The 24,850-nt window shown below is 45.9% G+C and overlaps 1 protein-coding gene and 1 long non-coding RNA gene across 3 annotated transcripts in view; one reads left to right on the forward strand and one right to left on the reverse strand.

Moving 5' to 3' along the window:
• Window positions 1-16,412, reverse strand: part of emx1 (empty spiracles homeobox 1) — a 40,032-nt gene extending 23,620 nt beyond the window's left edge. The window contains exons 1-2 of the mRNA XM_063047177.1: window positions 15,880-16,412; window positions 1,851-2,035 (exon numbers count right to left, since the gene is read on the reverse strand). Of these exons, the coding sequence (XP_062903247.1) occupies window positions 1,851-2,035; window positions 15,880-16,222 (528 nt within the window). The 5' untranslated portion in view covers window positions 16,223-16,412. The remainder of the gene's footprint in view (window positions 1-1,850; window positions 2,036-15,879) is intronic.
• On the forward strand, window positions 8,490-18,364 carry LOC134345863 (uncharacterized). Of its 2 annotated transcripts, XR_010017783.1 has the most exons (4): window positions 8,490-8,551; window positions 11,083-11,161; window positions 17,280-17,351; window positions 17,912-18,364. It is a non-coding gene; the product is annotated as an uncharacterized LOC134345863 (long non-coding RNA). The 2 variants fall into 2 exon arrangements; XR_010017782.1 differs by lacking the exons at window positions 8,490-8,551; window positions 11,083-11,161 and adding an exon at window positions 14,841-15,098.
• Window positions 18,365-24,850: the final 6,486 nt, after the last annotated feature.

Consider the following 24,850-nt stretch of genomic DNA (forward strand, 5'->3'; position numbering starts at 1 on the left):
CCTTGCTCTTTGGGAAAGAGAATCGTCCATATTCAATAAAAGTATCCCACATGTTTCCCTCACCATTTTCCATGAGGACCATTCCCTCTGTGACTCTCTTATCTACTTGTTCCATCCCACTGATCTCCCTGCTGGCACTTGTGCCAGCAAGTAGGGCAAGTGCTATCCTTGCCCCTACACCTCCTCCTTCACCATCATTCAGAGCCCCAAACAATCCTTCCAGGAGAGGCAATGCTTCACCTGTGAGTCTTTCAGAGCCTTCTGCTGTGTCCAGTTCTCCCAGTGAAGCCTCCTGTACATTGGCGTGACCTGACATAAATTGGGGGATCAGTTTGTCAAACACCTTTGCTCCATCTGCCACAAATGATGAGATTTCCTGGTGGCCACCCATTTCAAATCGATTTCTCATTCCTATTCTGACAAGTTAGTCCAAGATCTCCTCAGTTGCCACAATGATGCCACACTCAGGTTGGAGGAGCAACACCTCATATTCCGTCTGGGTAGCCTCCAACCTGATGGCATGAACATTGACTTCTCTAACTTCTGATAATTTCTCCCCCCTCCACTTCTCCCTCTTTCATCCCTTCTCTTCTCCTCACCTGCCCATCACCTCCCTCTGGTTCCCCTCCTTCCCTTTCTCCTATGGTCCACTCTCCTCTATCAGACTCCTTCTTCTTCAGCCCTTTACCTCTTCCATCCTATCACCTCCCAGCTTCAAATGTCCTCCCTCCTCTCCCCTACCCACCCTCCTTCCCACTCACCTGGTCTCACCTGCCAGCTTGTACTCCTTCCCACCTTCTTATTTTGGCTTTTACCCTCCTGATGAAGAGCCTCTGCCCGAAACATCGACTCTGCATTCCCCTCCATAGATGCTGCCTGACCTGCTGAGTTCCTCCAGTACTTTAGGGTTTGTTCCTCTGGACTTCCAGCATCTGCAGAATCACTTGTGCTTGTGATTAGATCTTTCATTCTTACCTTGTGTGGCTACATGTGACTCCAGACCATGTGCATAATGAACAGCTGATGTTCAACAGCACCTTCTGAAGGCCACTCTGGGAGGAATGGCATTGATCCGTATACACACACCTCACTGAATATTGTGCACATGTCCCTGTCATAGCAATGTAACGTATGCATCCATTCTTCCTAGGTGTGGACAGCTGTTTCTGGGTGTGAGCAGGTTTCTCCCCATAGGGACAGGTTTCACCGGTGTGGACAGGTTACCCAGGTGTGTACAGGTTTCCCCAGGTATAGACAAGATTCCTGGGTATGCATGAGATTCTGAAGTGTGGATGTGATTCCCGGATGCCAGCAGGTTACACAGGTGTGAACAGGTTTTCCGGGCGTGGTCGGGTTTCTGGCTGTGGACAGGTTTTCCCGAGTGGGGACGTTTTTTCCGAAGGTGGGAGCAGGATTCCTATGTGTAGATGGGATTCCCTGGATCAGACAGCCCGCCCGGTTACTCAGGTGTGAACATATTTCCCCGAGTGTGAACAGTTTTTTCCGAGTGTGAACGGGTTTTCCCAGGAGTTAACAGGTTTTCCCGAGTGTTAACAGGTTTTCCCGGGTGCGGACAGGTTTTCCCGGGTGCGGACAGGTTTTCCGGGGTGCAGGCAAGTTTTCCCGGATGTGAACTGGTTTTCCCGGGTGCGGACAAGTTACCCCGAGTGGTAACAGGTTTTCCCAGGTGTTAACAGGTTTTTCCGGGTGCGGATAAGTTTTCCCAGGTGGTAACAGGTTTTCCCGGGTGCGGACAGGTTTTCCCGGGTGTGGACAAGTTTTCCCGGGTGTTAACAGGTTTTCCCGGGTGCGGACAGGTTTTGCCGGATCCAGCAGGACACCCCTGGTACCTGGGTTTCTGACAGACTCAGGCTGCTGGCGAGTTGCTTCCTCTCAGCGCCCACCACGTAGTGATTCTTCTCGAAGGCTCTCTCCAGGCGCAGCAGCTGCGACGGCGAGAAGGCGGTGCGGATCCGCTTGGGCTTCCTGGCGAAAGGTCCATGCAGTAACATAGTGTCCTGGGCACCGTCCGACCCTGCCGAGAGAGCAGCCGGTCAGTGTCAGCCTCTCACTGACGCATCCCCTCTCCCTCCTCTCAGTGCCTGGTTACCCTTTGCCCCTTCTATCGACGCATCACCGCCCAACACCGACTGCACTCAAAACTATCTCTTCTTTGACCACCAACTCCATCAAACTCCTCTCGGGGCACCGATTTGCCCTGTAACTCCTCAATGTGACCGGGCACAGATTTGACCTGCAACTCCCCAGTGTGACCGGGCACAGATAGAAACATAGAAACATAGAAAATAGGTGCAGGAGTAGGCCATTCGGCCCTTCGAGCCTGCACCGCCATTTATTATGATCGTGGCTGATCCTCCAACTCAGAACCCCGCCCCAGCCTTCCCTCCATACCCCCTGACCCCCGTAGCCACAAGGGCCATATCTAACACCCTCTTAAATATAGCCAATGAACTGGTCTCAACTGTTTCCTGTGGCAGAGAATTCCACAGAATACCACTCTCTGTGTGAAGAAGTTTTTCCTCATCTCGGTCCTAAAAGGCTTCCCCTCTATCCTCAAACTGTGGCCCCTCGTTCTGGACTTCCCCAACATCGGGAACAATCTTCCTGCATCTAGCCTGTCCAATCCCTTTAGGATCTTATACGTTTCAATCAGATCCCCCCTCAATCTTCTAAATTCCAACGAGTACAAGCCCAGTTCATCCAGTCTTTCTTCATATGAAAGACCTGCCATCCCAGGAATCAATCTGGTGAACCTTCTTTGTACTCCCTCTATGGCAAGGATGTCTTTCCTCAGATTAGGGGACCAAAACTGCACACAATACTCCAGGTGTGGTCTCACCAAGGCCTTGTACAACTGCAGTAGTACCTCCCTGCTCCTGTACTCGAATCCTCTCGCTATAAATGCCAGCATACCATTCGCCTTTTTCGCCGCCTGCTGTACCTGCATGTCCACTTTCAATGACTGAAAGTGGCCTGCAACTCCTCAATGTGACCGGGCACAGATTTGACCTGCAACTCCCCGGTGTGACCTCTGAAGGAGCCAGGGATCCACCCAGGTATATCGCGAGCACCGAACTGAATCATCTGAACTGTAGCAATGTGTGAAGCCGCCAAGCAAATGTGCAGAGACGCAACACAAAATGCTGGAGGAACTCAGCAGGACGGGCAGCATCTGTGAAGGAAATTGAACAGTCGGCACTTGGGCTGAGTCCCGATGAAGGATCTCGGCCCGAAACTTCGACTGTTTATTCCCCTCCATAGATGCTGCCCGACCTGCTGAGTTCCTCCACGGCATTTTCCGTGTGTGGCTCTGGATTTCCAGCATCGGTAGAACCTTTTGTGTTTCAATTATTAATGTCCCACCACTGTTATTCGTTTTATATTTACGTTGGGCACCACGGAAGCACAGTGATTAGCGTGACGCTATGACAGCTCGGGGTGTCGGAGTTCGGAGTTCAATCCCGGTGCCTTTCCGTAAGGAGTCTCTGTACGTCCACCCCGTGGAATGTGTGGGCTTCCCCCGGGTGCCCCAGTTTCCTCCCACAGTCCAAAGACGTACCGGGTAAATTAATTGGTCATTGTAAATTGTCCCTTGATTAGGTTAGGGTTAGTCGGCTTTGTGGGGTTAATGGGGCAGCTCAGCAGGCTAGGGAGCATCTACGGAAAAGAGTACAGTCAACATTCCCGGCCGAGACCCTTCATCAGGACGGGAAAAAAGTCCCAGTATCTCACTGACATGCAGTTTGAGTTTCAGCACAGACGCCAAGCGACTTGCAGAGAGTTTTTAACTCTGTTTCTTTTAAAATTGTATAGGACAACCTCTACCCCACTGTTCTTCACCTCTCTGTCCCTGAAGGGAGGTACCACCAGGCTCAAGGAGCTTCCACCCAACTGTTAATCAGACACTTCAACTACTCTCTTGTACTAAAGGGTAAACTCTAAACCTCACAATCTACCTTGTTATGGCCCTTGTACATAACTGACTGCCAGCACTGCACTTTCTCTGTAACTGCAACACTTTAGTCGACATTTTGTTATTGTTTTCCCTTGTACTCCTTAACGCACTGTTGGGGTGAAATGGCCTGTTATGGATGGTGTGCAAAACAAAGTTTTATACAGGTACTGTACTTGGTACAGATGACATTAATAAACCAATTGACAATATTTACAGCTCTTCCATTTTCAATTATACTGAGATGTTGATGTTCGTGCCCATTAACTTTCATAAGGACTGGAAAGGTTAGTGACTGCCTGGCTTGTAACAGTTTAAGAGTTGGTGCGAGTGGGGTGGGGCTGAGAGAATTATAGAGTCAAGCAACATAGAATCAGAATCAGGTTTAATATCACCGGCATACGTTGTGAAATGTGTTGTTTTGCGGCAGCAGTATATTGCAACACATAATAATAAAAACTATAAGTTACAATAAGTATAGATTTTACAAAATTAAATTAAACAAGTAGTGCAAAAAGAGAGGGAAAATACTGAGGAAGTGATCTTGGGTTCATTGTCCATTTAGGAATCTGATGGTGGAAGAGAAGGAGATGTTCCTGAAACATTGTGTGTGTGTCATCAGACTCCTGTGTCTCCTCCCTGATGGTAGCAATGAGAAGAGGGCATGTCCTGGGTGATGAGGGTCCTTAGTGGTGGATGCCATCTTTTTGAGGCATCATCTTTTTTAAGTGTTCTCAATGCTGGGAAACTAGTGCCCATGATGGAGCTGACTGAGTTTACAATTTTATGCAGCTTTTTCCGATCCTCTGCTGTGACCCTTCCATATCAGATGGTGATGCCAATTAGAATGCTCTCCACAGTACATCTGTAGACATTTGCAAGTGTCCCTGGTGCAGTATCAATTCTCCTCAAACTGCTAATGAAATACAGCCAGTGTCTTGACTTCCTTGCAATTGCATCAATATGTTGGACCCAGGTGAAATCCTCTGAGATATTGACACCCAGGAACTTGAATCTGCTCATCCTTTCCACTGCTGATCCCTCAATGAGAACCGTTGTGTGTCCTCTCAACTTCCCCTTTCCTGAGGTCCTCACTCGATTCCTCGGTCTTATTGATGTTGAGTGCAAGGTTGTTGCTCTGGCACCACTCAAACAGCTGATCTATCTCACTCCTGTACACCTCCTCGACACCATCTGAAATTCTGCCAACAACAGTTGTGTCACAGAAAAGGCCCTTCAGCCCAACATGCTGAATGAGAAACCCAACTAAGCCAGTCCCATTTGCCCACATTTGGCCCATATCTTTTCTGTCCAAGGGAAGCTTTCAATGTGCATCATGTGGCTATTGACTTGCCCATATGAGATCGAAGGTAGTGGTCGATGGGACTTATTCTGGCAGGAGGGCTTTGACTAGTGGTGCTCCACAGGGATCAGTACTGGGACCTCTTCTGTTCGTGATATATATAAATGGCATGGATGAAAATGTAGATAGATGATTTAGTAAGTTTGCAAATGTTAAAAAGATTAGTTGTGTTGCGGAGCACATAGATGGCTGTCAAAGTTACAGCAGGATATACTTAGACCAGCTACAGATATGGGTGGACCAATGGCAGGTGGTTTAATCCTGCCAAGTGTGAGTTGTGACACTTTAGACCAGAACAGTGCAGCACAGCAAAGGCCCTTCAGCCCACAATGTTGAGCCCACGTTTTAACCACTCCAAGATCAATCTAAACCTTCCCTCCTACAATGCCCTCCATCTTTCTATCATCCATGTGCCTATCTAAGAGTTTCTTAAATGTCCCTAATGTATCTGCCTCTATCAGCACCCCTGGCAGCTTATTGCATGCACCCACTACTCTCTGTGTAAAAAAAACTGTCTCTGATATCCCCCCTACACTTTCCTCCAATCACCTTAAAATTATCCCCCCTCTTTTCCACCCTGGAGGGAAAAATCACTAGCTGATTAGACAATCTATACCACTTATCTTCTTGTACACCTCTATCGTTACCTCATGTCCTCCTTCAATGCAAAGAGAAAAGCCCTAGCTCACGCTACTTATCCTCATAAGACATGCTCCCTAATACTGGCAGCATCCTGGTAAATCCCCTCTGCACCCTCTCTGAAGCTGCCACATTCTTCCTATAATGAGGCGACCAGAACAGAACACAATACTCCAAGTGTGGACTAACCAGGGTTCTATAGAGCTGCAACATTATCTCGTGGCTCTTGAACTCAATTTCCCATCTTATCAACTTGCATGGCAACTTTGAGGGTTCTGTGGATGTGGACCCCAAGATATCTCTGTTCCACCGCACTACTAAGAATCCAGCCGTTAACCCTGTCCTCTGGCTTCAAATTCAACCTTCCAAGGCAAATCGCTTCACACTTTTCCAGTTGAACTCCATTTGCCACTTCTCAGCCCAGTTCTGCATCTTATCAATGGTCTGCTGTAACCTATGACAATCTTCTGTACTCCATAACACCACTAACCTTTGTGTCATCTGCCACTTCCTCATCTAAGTCATTTAATGCTTTCCATCTACAATCACCCTCTGTCTTCTGTGGACAAGCCATTTCAACATCCTTCTATGGGCAAGCCAATTCAGTATCCACTCAGTCAACTTTCCCTGGATCCCATGCCTCCTGACTTCCTGAATGAAACTACAATGGGGAACCTTGTCAAATGCCTTATTAAAATCAATATACACCACACGCGCGCGCACGCACACACACACACACACACACACACACACACACACACACACACACGCGCACACACCCCTAACCTCTATTAGACAGCCCATTGTAAAGAGACAGTGCATGGGCAATGTACTATCCCAGTTTATTAATATTGCTGATGTACAGAAGGATCCTGGGGTCCAAGTCTGTCGCTCCCTGAAAGTGGCTATCAGAAGGTATCAGTACTGATACTATTGCACCAAGATACAGTGACAAGTTGTCTTGCATACTTTTCATTCATTACACGGTGCATTAAGGCAGAGCATAGTAACAGAATATCAGTGCAGATTCAAGTGTTAAGAGCTACAGAGAAAGTGCAGTGCGGGATCATAATGAGGTAGATTGTGAGGTGGTGTATGGCATACTTGCCTCCATTAGTCCAGGCGTCGAGTTACGTTGCAGCTTTATAAAAACTAGCTATGCTGCATTTGATGTATTGGTTCAATTCTGATCATTCCATGTTGGAAAGGGTGTGTAGGCTTTGGAGGGGTTTACCACAATGTTGCCTGGATTAGAGAGCATGTACTATAACGAGAAGTTGGACAAACTTGGGTTGTTGGCTGTGAAGAGATGGAGGCTAGGGGGGAACCTGATAGAGGTTTATAAGATAATGACAGGTATAGACAGACCACCAGTATCTATTTGCCAGGATGGAAATGTCCAGTGCCGGAGGGCATGCATCTAAAATGGGGGGGGGGGGTTCAAAGTTCAAAGTAAATTTATTATCAAAGTACATATACAGTATGTCACCATATACTGATTCATTTTCTTGTGGGCATACCCAATAAATCCACAATAGAGTAATAAGCATAATAGAATTAATGAAAAATCGCGCCAGCTTGGTGTTTAACCAGTGTGCAAAAGACAACAACGTGCAAATGCAAAAAGAAAGAAAGAATAATAATAACTAGTTCAATATTGAGAACATGAGATGAAGAGTCCTTGAAAGTGAGTCCATAGGTTGTGGGAACAGTGAAGTTGAGTGAAGTTATTCAAGTTCAGAGGAGATGGGGGGGGGCAAGATTTTTATACATGGAGAGTGGTGGGTCCCTGGGATGCGGTAGAGGTAGATACAATAGATGTGCAACACACACAAAATGCTGGAGGATCTCAGCAGGTCAGGCAGCATCTATGAAGGGGAATAAACTGGCAAAATTTCAGGCCGAGAGCCTTCATCAGGACTGGAAAGGAAGGGGAAAGAAGCCCGAATAATAAAATGGTGCACAGGGGAAGGAGTGTACGATGTGTTGAAGTGGTACTTGGGAACATAAATGGAGTAACATGGACCTTACATATAAAATAATGATATTATGGAAGTTTATTCATTAATACAAATGTAACATAAAATTATCCAACGTGCAGAGAATGGAGGGATATGAACATTGTGTACGCAGACGGGATTAGTTTAGTTAGGTGTTTAATTACTAGCTTTTATTTATTTATGTTTTTATTTGGCGATACAGTGCTGAACAGGTCCTTCCGGCGCAATGACCCGCCCAGCAACCCACCGATGTATCACAGGACAATTTACAATGGCCAGTTAACCTACTAACAGGTGCGTCTTTGAACTGTGCGAGGAAACTGGAGCACTCGGAGGTCACGGGGAGAACGTACAAACCCTTCGCAGAACGGCGCCGGGACTGGACTCGGAGCTCCGGAACGCCGCGAGCTGCGCTACCGTGGCTCACAATACACACCGACGTCTACAACACAGTCAACAGCAATTTTCGGGTTTGTATCAGATTTCCGGCACCTGTAGTTTGGTAGCTGTGTCGGGGTGTTCTTTACAGCTGGAAGGACGGTCCGTGGAGCCACGTTGTGTGTGAGCTTGGGGAAGGTGAGGGGCCATGTCAGTTTACAACCCGCGGGCTGATCGGAACATCTCCAGCCACCCCACCCCCCATCCCCCGGCCTTTCTCTTCTGGGGACGACCTTGATTTTTACAGGGACGAGTCTGAGCGTGACTGTCTTCTCAGATCTCCATTTGTGAGAGAATGAACCTAATTCTTGCCTGTCCTCGGGCTCCCGTAGAGGCCGCCTTTACGCAAATTCCAGCGCACCCCGCCGCTCTCCCTCTCGCAGTTACCGCCCCGAGACCAGGTTAAGAACTTAATCCGCCTCTCTACAATCGCGAGAACCTTTGATAATCCCGACATTCTGCCGCTTGTCTTTCAAATTTCCTTAACAAAATCCTTTAATGAGCGGGGAAGAGACAGCCCTCTCCCGCGAATTTATCACGGCAGCCTGCAACCTGCTCGGAGCAATGATTCTGCCCGATTATTCTCTCTCCCCCCCCCTCTTTCTCTCTCTTTCCCCCGCCCCTGTCCCTCTCCCCCCTCTCTTTCTCTCAGTTTCTCTACCTCCCTCTCTCTCACTCTATCTGTCGACTCATTAGTTCAGCTTCTCATTCGCTGTCGTTAGCTCCCCCTCAAGCCTCCCGCTGTCCTGGAAGTTTCGGGGTCACACGGCACGGGGACAGCCCATTCGGCCCGCTATACCCTTGCTGACCATCAAGTACCGATTTCGTTTTCCAGCGCTCCATCCGCAGCTTTCCACGCCTGGTCGAAGGATTAACATGTTGTGAAATTCTCTGCCCCCTCAGGGAATGTGGGAGTGTGTTCCAGATTCAAGTCACCCTCAGGGTGAAAACAATTCCTTCCAAACTTCTTACCTACAGCAACTAGTCGCAGTCCCTTCTCTTACTGGAGGTAAAGTTCCCCACAATCTATCCTGGACCATGTCATATTACTCAAGAAAGTCCCTCTTCGGCCTCTTCCGTTCCAACCCCGTTCTGTCACGTACTCCCCCTCCCTCCCTCCCTCCCACACTCCCCGCCATCTCCCAGAGCCGCCTGCACTTCTTCAACCCGCCCATCAACTGAATACTTCCTCTGTTCTCCTGGCCATACACCCCTGAGCCCAAGCACCCGCAGTGCAGAATCACCTTTCCTCCTCGCTTTTGGTTCTTTTGTAATGAAGTGGGGACGGGAGAAGGCCATTCGCCTTTTCAAGCCCTTATCCCTCAATGATTGACCTATCTCAGCATCCTCTGTGGGGCCTTTTTCTCATAGCCCCAACTCCGAATGTCTTCATCTATTGCTTCTCTTATTCTGTATTCTCTGATTCTTGGCGATTCTTCCTACGAGAGAAATCTGTCTCTCTTCCTCTCCTCTACCTGTCTCTTTCTCACGTACGCACACACACTCCCTTTCCTCTCCCCCCCCCCATCTATTAAATTCTTTAATCCTTTTGTTTTTGTTACAAAACACCACAGCAAGTTCCTAACACATGTAAATGTGTATGGTGAATATAGTTGAACCTTAACCTTTAATCTATCTATCTGTCTACCTATTTTCTTCTTTTACAATATATGCATTTATCTTTCTTCCTGCTTGTCTCCGCACCCGAACTCCCAACACGAGCAGGTACGCTTTGGGATATGATCTGAACAATTACATCTTCACACAACCTTTTCTGTTCCTGGAAGAGCAGCCCCGGTTCCGCCAGACCTGAAGACCCCGTCAACCAATTTTGATTTGTTCGGAACATTTTCTTCAGCGCCCTCTCCAAATCCTTCTTGTCTGCCGTAAACCGTGGCTCTGGAACCCGGGCACAGAGCCGATGTTCAGAACAAGTCACTGATTAATAAGTGTTCAGCGTAACTCACTTGTTCTTGCACTCCGGTTAGAAAGCCCAGGCACCCAGTTGATGTTTAAACCAGACTCGGCTATCAGGTTTATGATATCGTGACAAATCGGGTTTATGGATCTATCCAAATCTCTCTGCTCCTGTACCTCACTAGAATTGCGCCTTCCAATTTAATCAAGTCTACGGCCAAAATGTAAACACAAGCGATTCTGCAGATGCTGGAAATCTTGAGCAACACACACAAACTGCTAAAGGAAATCGGCAGGTCAGGCAGCAGCTGTGGAGGGGAATGAACAGTTGACGTTTCGGGCCGAGACTACTTGTCAGTATTAATGTCAACGACATTATTCTCCTCCATAGATGCTGCCTGACCTCCCGAGTTCCTCCGGCATTTTGTGCGTTTTACCACCAAACACAACACTCCGATTTTCTCGACAATAAACTGTATCAGTCACCTCAGCAACCATTCCTGTCTATACTTTCTGAAGTCCATTACTAACCACTTCGCAGTTCACTACACCTCCGTGCCTTGTATTGTACGATTTCCTCGTCAATCACTTCATCTCTCTGACCATCAACTCAAGATCATAAACACAGGAGATTCTGCCGATGCTGGAAATCCAGAGCAACACACACACACACACACACACACACAAATGCTGGCGCGATTTGGCAGGTCAGGACTCGGCTCGAAATGTTGACTGTTTTTTCTTTACCATAGATGCTGCCTGATCTGAGATTCCTCAGCATTCTGTGTGTGCACCCCGACTCATATCTCCCGTTTGATATTGACTTGTGTGGTAAGTTTTCAATGATGAAAGTATCCACGGATCTACTCTTTTCTAAACTCGCTCTACTTTATACTATAATCACCTTCCCACCCCTCCCCCCGTATCCAAATAAATGATTCTCTTCGCTCGCTCCGCCTCTCACAACTATCTCTGCCCCGCTCACCCCCGCTAATCAATATTACTAGTTTTAAGTTCCAAGTTTAATGTCATCTGACTGTACATATATGTAAACCAAACAACGTTCCTCGGACAACGGTGCACCTACACAACATATATCTCAACAGCACATAAACAAATATTACCACAAATAAGTTCATAAAATATAATTCAAAACTGCATGTAAACAGTAAAAAGGTAACCCTTGGCTATGCCGACCTAAAACCTAAATGGGAATTTCTTTTATGTGTTTTGACTCGCTCCAATATTTACAAACTACGCAATTAAAGGCAAGGATCCAGCACGTTTACATAAGTGTACATTTTAACAACTAAATCCCAGAGTAGCGAATTATAAAGACAGATTGTCCTGATCTGTCCGGCTGCTTCATTGTGTGGTGCGGAAGCTGTAAGGCATCAGACCGCAAGACCCTACAGAAGACAATAAAAACCCGCGGAGAGAATCACCGGGGTCTCCCTCGCCCCAATTACTGGGAGCGTTGCAAAGGGCCCGAAGCGTTGTGGAGAACTCCAACCACCAATCCCACAATCTCTTTGACCCACTGCCAGGAAGGAGGTACAGGAGCATCAGGACTAGAACTGCCAGACTAGTCTTAGGCCCTGAGACTAATGCCATCGCCGAGGTCTCGTCACTAGAACAGCGAGCTGCTTACTGTTTACTGTTTACCTGCGCTGCGCACTTCACGTGTATTTTAACTTATTTATGGTAATATTTCGGTTTATGTGCTGTGTGTGCTATCTGCTCTGTGAGTGCACCATGATCGGGAGGAACGTATTTCACTTGATAGTATGCATGTACAGTCAGGTGACAATGAACTTAAATGCGAACTTGAATCTCGAGAAAGGGTCTTGTTCCGAAGCATCGACTATTTACTCCCCTCCATAGAAGCTACCTGACCTGCCGAGTTCCCCCGGCATTTTGTGTGTGTTAATCCCAGGGTCGGGGATTTTAATCCCTGGCATTTAATGAGAGGGCTGAGTCGATGGAAATGGAGGGGAACGGAGATTTTAAGCAATAGCTGCGTTATTTTTAAAAAAGCCTTTTTGGCCATCTACAAGGCGCGCTGCCACGAGAAAGCAGTATCGACCATCAAGGACCCCCGCCATCCGGGCCGTGCTCTCCTCTCACTGCTGCTACCGCGAAGGAGTTTCCAGGAGCCTCAGGTCCCGCACCGTCAACTTCAGGACTCCTCAAACTTAAGGCTCCTGAACCAGTGTGGATAACTTCACTCACCGCAACCTATGGACTCACTTTGAATCTCTTCAACTCATATTCTCAATATTACTTATTTATTATCTAAATATTTACTTCTACTTTTTTTTGTTATTTGCCGTTTGACTTCTTTTGCCCATTGGCTGTTTGTCCGTCTGCGTTTGTGTGCAATTGTATTTCTTTATAGCTGCAGTGAATGCCCGCCAATAATTAGCTCTCAGAGTCGTATATACCTACTTTGATCATGAAGTCACTTTGAACTTCAAACTTTGAAGTTTAGCGGTGGTTCGGCCATGACTGAATGGCGGAGAAGACTCGGGACAAATGGCCTAATTCCGCTCCTGTCTTATGGTCTTATTGCCGGTAGGAATTCACTTCTGGCTTGTTCTTTCCGCTCGCATTAATTCAAACCCTGTCACCACACCGGTTTCAATAGCTAGTGAGATGAGATATTTATGTGATCGCTCCACTCTACAGAGGAATATTTCTCAATGTGCAGTTTAGCAGAAATTTAACACCTGTCTGGATGCTGAAATTCCGCCATATTCCGTTCACCCACCCCAGAGTGCAGCTTCGTCATATACAATAAAATAACACGGGGTGTTGAGAAGCCGTTCGCCTCCCGATGTGATCCGCGTTCATTTCAGCAGTGCCCCAACTTTTATTGCCTTTTAACGCCTACAATCCAGATTCGCTCGAAATCCTGAACCAGTAACACTGCATCTCGCCCAGGCACAGGAACCTCAGGACTCACACCACCAAGTTCAGGAACAGTTACTACCTCTCTACTATCAGGCTTTTGAGCCAGAGGGGATAACTTCACTCACCCCAACACTGAATAGATTCCACAACCTACGGACTCACTTTCAAGGACTCTTCACGTCATGTTCTCAATATTTGTTGCTTTTTATCTCTTATTCTTTTGTATTTGCAGTTTGTTGTTTTTTGCACGCCGTCTGTTAGTCCGTCCTGTTGGGTGCGGTCTTTCATTAGTTCTGTTGTGGTTCCTGGATTTACTGGGTATACCCGCAAAAGAACGAATCTCAGGGTTGTATATGGTGATATATCTGTACTTTGATAATAAATTTACTTCGAACTTTGAGCTTTCGAACATTGAGTGGTGTAGCTGGCCTCTCGGACGGAGGAGAGCTGGATTTATAGGCTTGAAGGAGAGTTTCCCGGAGTCACCCAGCAACGGCCCGGACCGATTTTGTGACTGTTCCTCGTTGCACTTAACTCTCCCTGAGGGGCAGAGGGATGCAGCGCCTCGCCTGACGGATACCTTTAGTGTTCGGCGTTTAGATTTCTACTGGAAACGGTGTGGTTGTTTTATCAAGTTCAAGTTGAAAACTCCGCCAGGTCCATCATGGGCACTAGCCTCGGCATCACCTGCAAAAGCCAGTGCCCCAAAAAAGCGGCATCCGTCTCGGAGGACCCTCGCCACCCGGGACGTGCCCTCTTCTCATTGCTGCCATCAGGGAGGAGGACAGGAGCCTGAAGACACACACTCAACATTTCAGGAACAGCTTCTTCCCCTCCGCCATCAGATTTCTGAATGGACAAGGAACTCGTGTACACTACCTGACCATCTTTCTCTCTTTTCGCCCTATTTACTTAATTTTATATATATATATCTTATTGTAATTTATAGCTTTATTAGTATATATTGCAATGTACTGCTGCCGCAGAACAACAAGTTTCACGACGTACGCCAGTGATATTAAACCTGGTTCTAATTCTCACGTTTATTGTCATTCAGCCGTACACATGTATGCAGCTAAACGACACACCGTTCCTCTGGGGCCAAGGTGAAAAACACCCTATATATATCACATACAGTACATAAAATATTATCAACACAATAATGTGAACAGATAACAAAAAAAATTCAGTTGTAATGACTCGGTGATTATGGGTTAGGCCGCCTCACATTCCACTCTTCCTCAGGTTTGCTGCAATGGCCAGTCTCCGGTTCAGGGCAGGCTGAAACCTTTGGACTAGAATGGCAAGAGGTCTCATTGAATTCCACCCCCAACCGTCATCCCTTCTGCTGAAGTCAGAGGGGAAACAAGTCCATATAGTTCCGAGAATTTGCCGGTGGGATGATGTTCACAAATGTAACTCTATTTATGGGAATTTTGTCTTCAAACGACAAAACGCCTTTTACATTGAAGACGGGTTAATCTATGTAAATGTGATCAATTCGTTTTATTCCTCCCCTCACCACCACCCCCATCCCCGCTGTTAATAGTTACACGAAATCAACTTAAAACGTGTTCATTGCTATCGCCGTGTTCGACTCGGGTGGCACTTTTCTGGTGCGGTTTCTACACCGGCCTGGGGCTGTTTAAAAAATAAGTACACTGAAGTTCTAAAAGATCTGTACATCTTGGATGTCTGAGCAAAGATTGAACGCGTTGGCTTTCAAACTGTTAGTCTGAGAGCGGGTATATTTCGCACCGTTCGTAACCCAGCAAGATTGGACCCGGCTCTCTAAAGTAATCTCTAATCAAGTATAATCAGATCTGTGATTCGGTGAACTATACACAGATCAAAAGTGGGTACAATATGTGTTTATTTGTGTTTTCCCCTCTCAATCATATTACAATTATTTGTATAAAATTGTGGTATCAGATATTAAATCAGTATGGATTTGATCAAATTAAATAAAACAATTTTGTAGTTTTGTTACAATCATTGCATACGTATCCATCTAAAACAGCTGCAGTTTATTTATTTCATGTTGAAATTCACTATTTACAGATTCCGTGTGTGACGTACTTTATCATTTCGGTATTGTAGCATCTATATAGTATCGTTATCTCTTTATAACATAGTTTCTATTGCATATATTTAATATATACAGTTTTCATATATGACAATAATAAATTACCAATTTTATAAATATCGTACAGCATAACGTATAACGCAGTTATTATAATATACAATGTACAGATTTGGTGTATATTCCTATGTAATTGTTCAATTCTTAATAGCATGCTGTAAATTATGTCAGATAAATATATTATTTATTAAGATTCCTATAAATTCTTATACATATCTTATGTTGGTTTGTTCATTTATAATCTTCCTGTATACCACCTGTATAACATGTAGGGTTTCTAAAGTAATAATTATATATTATAATACATTTCTAATATATACAATATATTTCTAATATGTTAGTTATATTAGCATATTATATATATATAATTCATATATATTATAGTTTATAAACACTAATTTTGTTCTTGTATCAATGGACCCAGTCAACACGTTTTATCTCCTGTTTGTGCTAGCTGGCTGTTACAGTTTACGCTGGATTACTGTTCGCTTACCTTGAAACCTGTGTCCGAATAATCGGTTCCTTAAGACCCAGGGGTAGAAGTTGAGGGGGTCTCTATGCTGAGACGAGAAGAACGGGTGTGGGCTTTGCAAGTGATGGGTCCCGAGCTGGTGGGGGTGGACAGGCAGCGAGGGGTGACTAACCGTCTCCTGGAACATTAGGTCCGGCCCCGAGTACAGAGAGCGCCCCGCTGTCTGGAAGGTGTTGGGGAACGCATCGGCGGAAGGCGGATAACTGAGAGCGGTGGGTCGGAGCGGTTCCTCCGGCGACAGAGGACTGTCTTTCGCCACTAAAGACTCGATTGTGAAACAGCGTTTGGTGGCTGTGTGGAACATGTTAATCTGAAACTGGCGTGTAGGATGCGTCCCTCCGCCGGGTTGAGGAGAAACTCAGTTGGTTAATGTAGTGGATAGTTGGTGAGCAGATTTGGTCATTGATATAGTCGGAGGAACTCCTGGATGAATGTACTGACAACGCCACACTTCATTAGACCCGAGGCTTGATGGTTGGGTGTGTGTGTGTGTGTTTGTGTGTCTATGTGCTTTGAGAAGGGGGCGGAGGTGGGGAGAGGGAAGAGGAAGGGGAGGGAGGCGGGTGGAACTCTGTTGATACCTGGCCGTGGGATTGGTCCACACCTGCCCACTTGGATTCCTGAGACCCGGAGATTCCTGGGACCCGCCAAAACGCGGAGCAAACTCCACTCGGCGGATGGAGCGGGCTTCCAGCGGGAGGAAGGCGGGAAGTTTGCCGGTGAACCGGTGAATGGGACTCCCTTCCTCTCCCGCCAGCAACCTTAACCCTGTCAATGCCTGGCCGTGAAGGGGACATTCCCGAGACTGGCATCGGTTAACAAAACTCGCCTGTGAACTTGTTCGTGTGTGAGAGAGAGAGAGAGAGAGACCGACAGACAAAGGCAGAATCAGAGATAGAGACAGAATGAGATAGAGAGATAAAAAGAGCGTGAGAATGAAAGAAAAAGTGAGACCGAGAGACAGACACTGAAACAAAGAGAGAGAGAGTGTGTCTGAGAGACAGAAAGGAACAGGGAATGGAAGAGACAGGCAGGGAGTGAGACAGAGACAGGAGAGACAGAGAGAGTTAGAAAGACAGAAAGAGTGAGTGAGTGAGTGAGAAAGAGACAGACAGTGAAAGAAAGAATAGGAGAGGGTGTGAGAGACATAATAGGAAGGGACAGAGAACGAGAGAGAGAGAGAGAGAAAGAGTGAGGGAAAGTGAGAGCGAGCAAAAGAGACACCGAGATTTATATAGTATTGCGCATACAGAATTCTTCATATTTAACCTGCACTTATACTAAAAAAGTTGCAAATTTTGTAGATTCTCAGCACCAATTAATTTATTATTATTATTATTATTATTATTAATCTCTCCAAGAAATGTCAAACATCAACGTCCGATGGCGCAAAACATCACGAGGAACGAAGGGAAGGCAAGCAGCGGCAGGAGGTGAGATGTTCCACGGGCTGATGCTCTGGGAGAGGTTCGAGCCTTTCGAGGGTGAGATAAGTACTGAGTTCCTGAGCTGAGACAGTGAGAGGGGACGGTGAGCGATTGTAACATCCTGTGTGCGAGTGTGAATATTGTACTCTACTGTCCATATGTTGTGTCTGAAATATGTTGAATATTGTTACATGAGTACGAATATTCTTAGATGCGTGTGAATGTCGTGTGAACATAGTTCAGTGTCTATGCGTGGATATTGGGCATTGTTTGAGAATATTACATAAAGTGATAGCTAGGCTCCCCAGCATCGACACACCCTCAAGAGTTAACATCCGTCATTCAGGACCCCCACAACGCGAGGACATGCCCTCGTCTCAATGCTACCATCCAGAAGCCTGAAGAGCAAAACTCAACGATTCAGAAACAGTCTCTTCCCCTCCGCCATCAGATTTCTGAATGGACATTGAACCTCACTACTTTTTTCTCTCTCTTTTTGCATACTTATTTAATTGTATATATTTTCTTATTGTAATTTATAGTTTATTTTGCATTATCATGTTTAGCACTGAACTGCTGCCACAAAACAACAAATTTCACGACATACGCCGGTGACAGGGTTCAGATTGCTGTTCTGAAGTGTGAAGACCGTGTTCTTTAACCCTCTCTGCAGATGCTGCCTGGCCTGCCCAGTTCCTTCAGCATTCCGTCTAATGCTATCTACATGCAATATAATTTGAGCAAATATACATTGTACAAAAGTTTTTCAAATTTACTTGGAGTTTGTGCATGAATATAATTGTTTATGAAACGATACTGAAATGTGCACATTGTATATCGATCAAACGATATGGGATATTAAGTAGTGGATGGGAGCATCACAGTTGCATTGTGTGTGTGTTAACTTTATGACGTGTTAGTATGAAAGAGAATGTGTAAATAATGTACAGCTTCTGTGAGTGTCACACACGGTGCATTGAAATATTCTATATAGTTTTTGTGGACATAATAAAAATGCATGTGGTGGACATTGTATTGTTTCGGGTTTCAGTATTCTTGCAGTTGTGTCTGAGGTCGAGTAAACGAGCAGAAAGAGCATTAAAACCATGTCTTCTTTGCAGCAATAATGAAAATATTTTTACAGAGCTAAAGATGTCGTTTACCTCCAAGTGGATCAAAACCTTGTGGTGGTTTGGAGGCCCGCGTGCCTCAGTGACCCGGAGAGCTATGATGGCGGGAGTCAGGGCTTTATGCTTTGGCTTTTGGTCGGGTCACCCATGCCAAACAGGTCAAAGAGTAGATGCCAGACTAAGAGTGGTCCACCAGTCCTCCAGGTTTGGGGGTTCAGCTCAGGGCTAACAACCCTGACTGGAAAAAACAGAACTGTTATGGAAACGGCAATGAAGAATCTTTTTACATTTGTGTGCGGTGGTAGTCCTGTGTCTCCACCTGGGCCTTGCATGGCAGAGAGTAGTGAAAACCAAGGGGAAACTCTGAGCACCGCCAAGACCAAGACTACGATTGGTGGCCTGATGGGAGATGGAGTACCTTCACTGCTACCCGAGTCGCCAGCGGCATAACGGACAGTAAGTACGTACAGATGTTGTATTCCAAATTGTGCGACGCAGCGGGACCCAGTTAGAACACAGATTGTCGGGCCGAGCAAAGAGATAGCTACCTCTCGCCGGAACACATTGCCTGTAAAGCAGTCGGTTCATTTGCGACTCCGCTCGCTTTATCCGAAAGTCAGTCCTTCCCTGGTGTGTAAAGTACATATGTTTGAAATTAAACTAAACGATAGATTTGTGAAAGTAAAAAGACGGTTCTACTAGACTAGCATTGTGTAACAAAAAATCTACCTATTTTCCGGGCTAAATTAAACGAAAACGTTTCCTATTTTTAAGTGGTATTTTTATATACACGAGCCTATCAGTGCTGTAATCTGACCACCGAATAATTCCCTCGTACTCGCGGCCCCCCAGCCCCCGGACAAAATTACTAAAAGACGCATCTGGTCAGTGTAATTTTGCCGTTGCTGGGAGCTTGTTTGAGCGCGCAGTATATTGATACAAGCCGAATTTCTCTCCCAAACCAGGTTATTTGTTTTCACCGGGGTCTGTTTGGGAACAAGGTATGAAATCTGTCCGGCTTCTGGGTACGGCGCCAGCAGCTGAGCTATGAATGGGAATATCGAACGGCGTTCCTGCGGCTGCAGTCCCGTGGATGTGGTCCAGGGTTGAGGGCCCATCCACGCCGACACGATGTCAATGACCCGGGGGTGACGCAAGCGACTCTGCCTCGTTGAACTTTTAAGCAGACCCGATTGTATGGCCGCTTGCGTGGCTCCGCTGTGAACGGGGCATTATTTGATGGACAGGCGCATTATTAAGATAGTTTCCGGCAGTCCTCAGTCAATATGAAACCATAAGTCATAGGAGCATTATTAAACCATTCGGCCCATCAAGTCTACTCCACCATTCCATCATGGCTGATTTATTATCCCTCTCAATCCCATTCTCCTGATTTCTCCCCGTAACTTTTGACGCCCCGACTAATCAATAACCTATCACCTCCGCCTTAAGTATACCCAATGCATTGAATTCCACAGATCTGTCTAAAGAAATTCATTTAAAGGGACGTCCCTCTATTCTAAGGCTGTGCCCTCTGGTTCTAGCCTCCCCCGCTACAGAAAACATTAATAAGGAGGGCATTTGAAATCCTTCAGAGTGTCCTGAACCCAGACTGTCTCGCTAATCTGCCTACTGGGAAGTCATGATCTGCCGCGCCCCTCAACGCTTCTCTCATTCATCTCATTTATGTATTTGCTTGTTTGTTGAGATACCGCGCGGAATAGGCCATTCCGGCGCTTTGAGCCGCGCCGCTCAACAATCCCTGATTTAATCCGAGCCTAATCATGGGAACGTTTACAGTGACCAAGTAGCCTAGAAACCGATACATATTAGCCTAGCAACCGATACGTCTTTGGACTGTGGGAGGAAACCGATGCACCCGGAAGAAACCCAAAACGGTCACAGGGAGAATGTACAAACTCCTTACAGGCGGCGGAGGGAATTGAACCCGGGTCACCTGTACTGTAAAGCGTTGTGCCAAGCACTACGCTGTCCTGCCGCCCATCTCCCGTGCTGTGTGGCGAGTTGGCTCCGGTTTTCCTGAGACGGAATTCACCCGCTTCGCTAAAAACCTTCTTGCTATTTCCATTTTGTCATCTTTGAGGTCTCCAGGATACTGCTCGCCCCATGGGTGCCGAATAACAATGGTTTGATCTCTGCATACATGCGCACCTCAAAGTTCAAAGCAAGATTATTATCAAGGTACATATGTGCCACTACATACTGTTTTCTTGCGGGCATATACAGTAAATCCAAGAAACACAATAGAATCAATGAAAGACCTCGTCCAACAGGCGGACGAACAACCAATGTGCAAAAAAAAAACAACAATGTGCAAATATAAAAGTGAGATGATAATAATAATAATAATAAATAATAATCCTCACGAGACTGGATGTCGACAGCGACGTGTTGAACACCTGGCTCGGAGCTGGAGACTCTACCCAGAAAGAGAAGGGTTCCTTGTGCCAATAGTGGACCAGGTGGTTAACACAAAAATGATCAAAATTACATAATAAAAGACCAACAAATTCAAGACGAATAATGTAGAAAATGCCAATGAAAACAATCCAACATTTTACAGGATCCTGTAGCAGTTTAACTCGGTCTGATTACTTACACTGACACAATCAAGTGGCAAACATCATTCACCAAAATCTTGCTTTAAAGTACAAACTCATAAAAAGGAATCATATTTTACTATAAATGCAAGCCTGATCCAGTTTTAGAGTCTGAATACATAAATTATATTATGATCGATCGGTTATTACAGATAAGACAATTCATAATAATCGTCCGGATATAATAATACAGGATAAACAAGCAAGAACAACGGATATAACCAATCCAATCACATATGATGGACACAATGATGGAAAAGTAACCAATCTGCAAAAGAAGACAAATTGTACAAATACAAAAAAAAGATAAATAATGACAGTAATAACAACAATACAGAAAACAGTAAGTGAAAAACACTAGAAATATGCTGAATTAAAAGGGGAAATTGAAAGACTATGGAACATGAACAGGATGTACATTGTCCCAATAGTAATATCTACAAGTGGTATCATTCCGAAGTCACTACACAATAGCATTAAACAATTAGGCCTACACAGTAATATCTATGTAAATCTTCAGAAAGCCACAATACTGAACAGCACTAGAATAGTCTGAAAGTTCTTAGGAATCGAGAAATGAGCGTATTTGTTTAAGCCCGTATTTCAGGTTTTACCAACTTGAGCTGAAAAAATCTGGTTTTATAATAATAAGAAGAAGAAGAAGAAGAAATAAGCATTAAATATCGAGAACATGAATTGTACAGTCTTTGAAAGTGAGTCCATAGATTCTGGTAACAGTTCAGTATTGGGGTGAGGGAAGTTGAGTGAAATTATCCCCTCTGGTTCAAGAGCCTGATAGTCATAGGGTAATAACTGTTTGTTTAATTTAAAAAAGTAGAGGGATTCAACTCCAGTTCGCTTCTACAAATGTATAAAATAAAGTGAAATAATTTGCCTCTCAGGTTTAAGGTGAGGCGGAAAAAATCGTGTTTAAGAAAAATGTTTTGATTTTGGTGAGTGCTGAACTGTGCCCGGATCCTCGGGCTGTGACGGTCCGGGACGGAAACCCTGCCCGCACACGCTTCACCGCAGAGCGACCGACAAAGTGCAAACCCTGACACAGACAGAGTCACACACTCCTGCACACTCCGTCCTCCACACAGACACCCACAGAAATCCCACATACGTGTACAGGCCTTGACATCTAAACACACAAAATCTCACACACACACATACGCACACACAAAATCTATCACACACATACACACACACAAAATCGCACACAGAAAATCTCACACACAAAATCTCACGTACATACCCCACATATATACATCCTCACACACACACACACACACACACACAGACATACAACTCCACATACATCGTTTCACACTCATTCCGCATGCATATCCCACATACAGAATTTCACACGCACATAACCTCAGTCATGATGAATGGTCTCGGCCCGAAATGTCGACCTCTCGATAGATGCTGCCTGACCTGCTGAGTTCCTCCAGCATTTTGTGTGTGTTGCTCTGGATGTCCAGCATCTGAAGAATCTCTTGAGTTCGTAACCTCGCATTCATTTCCAACATACGCTCTCACACACCCCACACCCCCCACCCACGCACAAACCCTCCCACGCAAACACACTCTCTCACTACAGTCAGGTACACGCTCCCGCGCGGGCACACACTCGCTCGCCCACACACAAAATCATCTTCACAATCTATCCAAGCGCACGGGGACTGCGTGTTCACGCGAGTCGGTGTGCGCGTTGCGCTTTGGGAAGTGTGCGGGTATTTGACATCGTGCTGCGCTTTTGCCAAAACACCTGTGTTGTACCTCAGTCCGTGTTGTGTACAGGAATGTCCTTCGGGTCGTGTGTGCGTGTGTGTGTAAGTGACTGTGCACCTGTGTGGTTAAGTGGGTGCTTGTGCGAACGTGAGTACTGTATACGTCTTCGTGTGTGTAGGAGTTTGTGCGTGGCAATGTGTATATGCGTGTGAGCCTTTCATATGTCAATGTGCGTACGTGTGTGTCTATGTGTGTCAGTATCTGTGTGTGTGTGTCTATATGTGTGTGCGTGTGTTTATGTGAGTGTGTGTGATAAATTCAGAGGGAATTTTTTTTAAAGCTCTCAGACAAAAAGAGAAGCCGAGACACCGAGACACTGAAACTCTGTCGTCGGCGGCGTTCCTCTGATTTAGTGTGTACCTTTGGGGAAGCAGATGGTGGTTATACCGAGATTGTGAGCCGTGCCCTGCGCGGTGCTGATGAGATCTGCTACTGCAAACGGTCTCCATTAAAACGGTCCAGTCAAAGTAAAAAGGTGACTCTTAGCTGCTGGGTGGGAAGGGCGATTAGAAGAAAAATGAATTAACTCTTTAACTTTCTCTTAAATTTCTTAGGTACATGGACGGGAGCGCTAGTTAGGACTATACCTCCATATCGGGTGTAGATCGATGAGGCAAGGCGGATTAATAGTTCGGTAATGTATAGGCCAGCGGCCCTGCCTCTGTGCTATCATGTTCTGTGACTCTATGACCAGAAAGAGACAGAGAAAGGGGGTTAATTAATTCGCCGATGTTTGGCATGCAGTGAGTCTATTCCACTCTGCCCCTTGTGTCCGCGGCTCCCGCCCATCGCGGGACCGTTTTACAGGCTTTACAGGCGGAAGCCAGCCCTGGGAGCTCTCCAGAAGCTGACGGCTGCCTCTGAGCCGCATCGATGGGGTTTAAAGTCTACTTTCCACTTCACTGGGCTGCGGAGCTTATTTGCTTCTGTTAAAGGTTTCAGGACGCGGAGCAGGTTTTGAGTAGTTCTTGAAACTCAAACAAGAGGTGCAGATGGGTGATAAGGTGTAGGCACCCGTCTCTGACCACCACCACACCTCCCCCCCCCGCCATCTTCCTCCCGGAAAAATAACAGCGGGACCTCCTGTACTTTCGCCCACAATCCCACTGCCACAACGGAACGCGGGGAGTTATGGAGTCGTACAACATGCAAACAGGCCCTTCGCCCCAAATCGTCGATAAGACATAAAACAAGAGCAGAATTAGGCCATTCGGCCCATCGATTCTGCTCTGCCTCTCCATCATGGCTGATTTTCCCTCCCGATCCCATTCTCCAGCCTCTTCCGTGTAATCTTTATTGCCCTAACTAATCAAGAACCTATCAACCTCCGCTTTAAATATACCCAATGACTCGGCCTGTGGCAATGAATTCCACAGATTCACCACCCTCTGCCTAAAGAAATTCCTTATCTCTGCTCTAAATGAACGCCCCTGTATTCTGAAACTGTACCCTCTGGTCCTGCACTTCCCCACTATTGAAAACATCCTCCGCACATCGACTACAGGGGTGTCAAAATTCAGTAGGTTTCACTGAGATCCCCTTCACGCCCCTTCATTGTCGAACTGAGAATGTCCCCATTTGAGCTAGTACCTGATGCCTAAAGTTATCCCATATTCCTCTAAACCTTTCCAAACCACATACCTGTCCAAGAGTCTTTTAAATCACTAAATCACTGCATTGCTATCATACAGCACCTGCAGAATGGTGATGTTCTGAAGACATAGAACATGGAACAAAATAGTACTGGACAGGCCACTGGGCCAAAATTTTGTGACGATCTTGATGACAGTGTATACTGAATGTCCTCCGCCGGTGTATGAGAGAACAAAGCACGACACAGTGCATGATGTTGTGGTGAGTTTTTGACCTACTCTAAGATCAATATAATGCTCAAGAGACCCTCCGTTTCATCCACGTCCCCAAAAGTCTCTTAAATGTCCCTCCACAAGACCATAAG

Source organism: Mobula hypostoma, chromosome 4 (genome assembly GCF_963921235.1).
Source record: "Mobula hypostoma chromosome 4, sMobHyp1.1, whole genome shotgun sequence".
NCBI lineage: Eukaryota > Metazoa > Chordata > Chondrichthyes > Myliobatiformes > Myliobatidae > Mobula > Mobula hypostoma.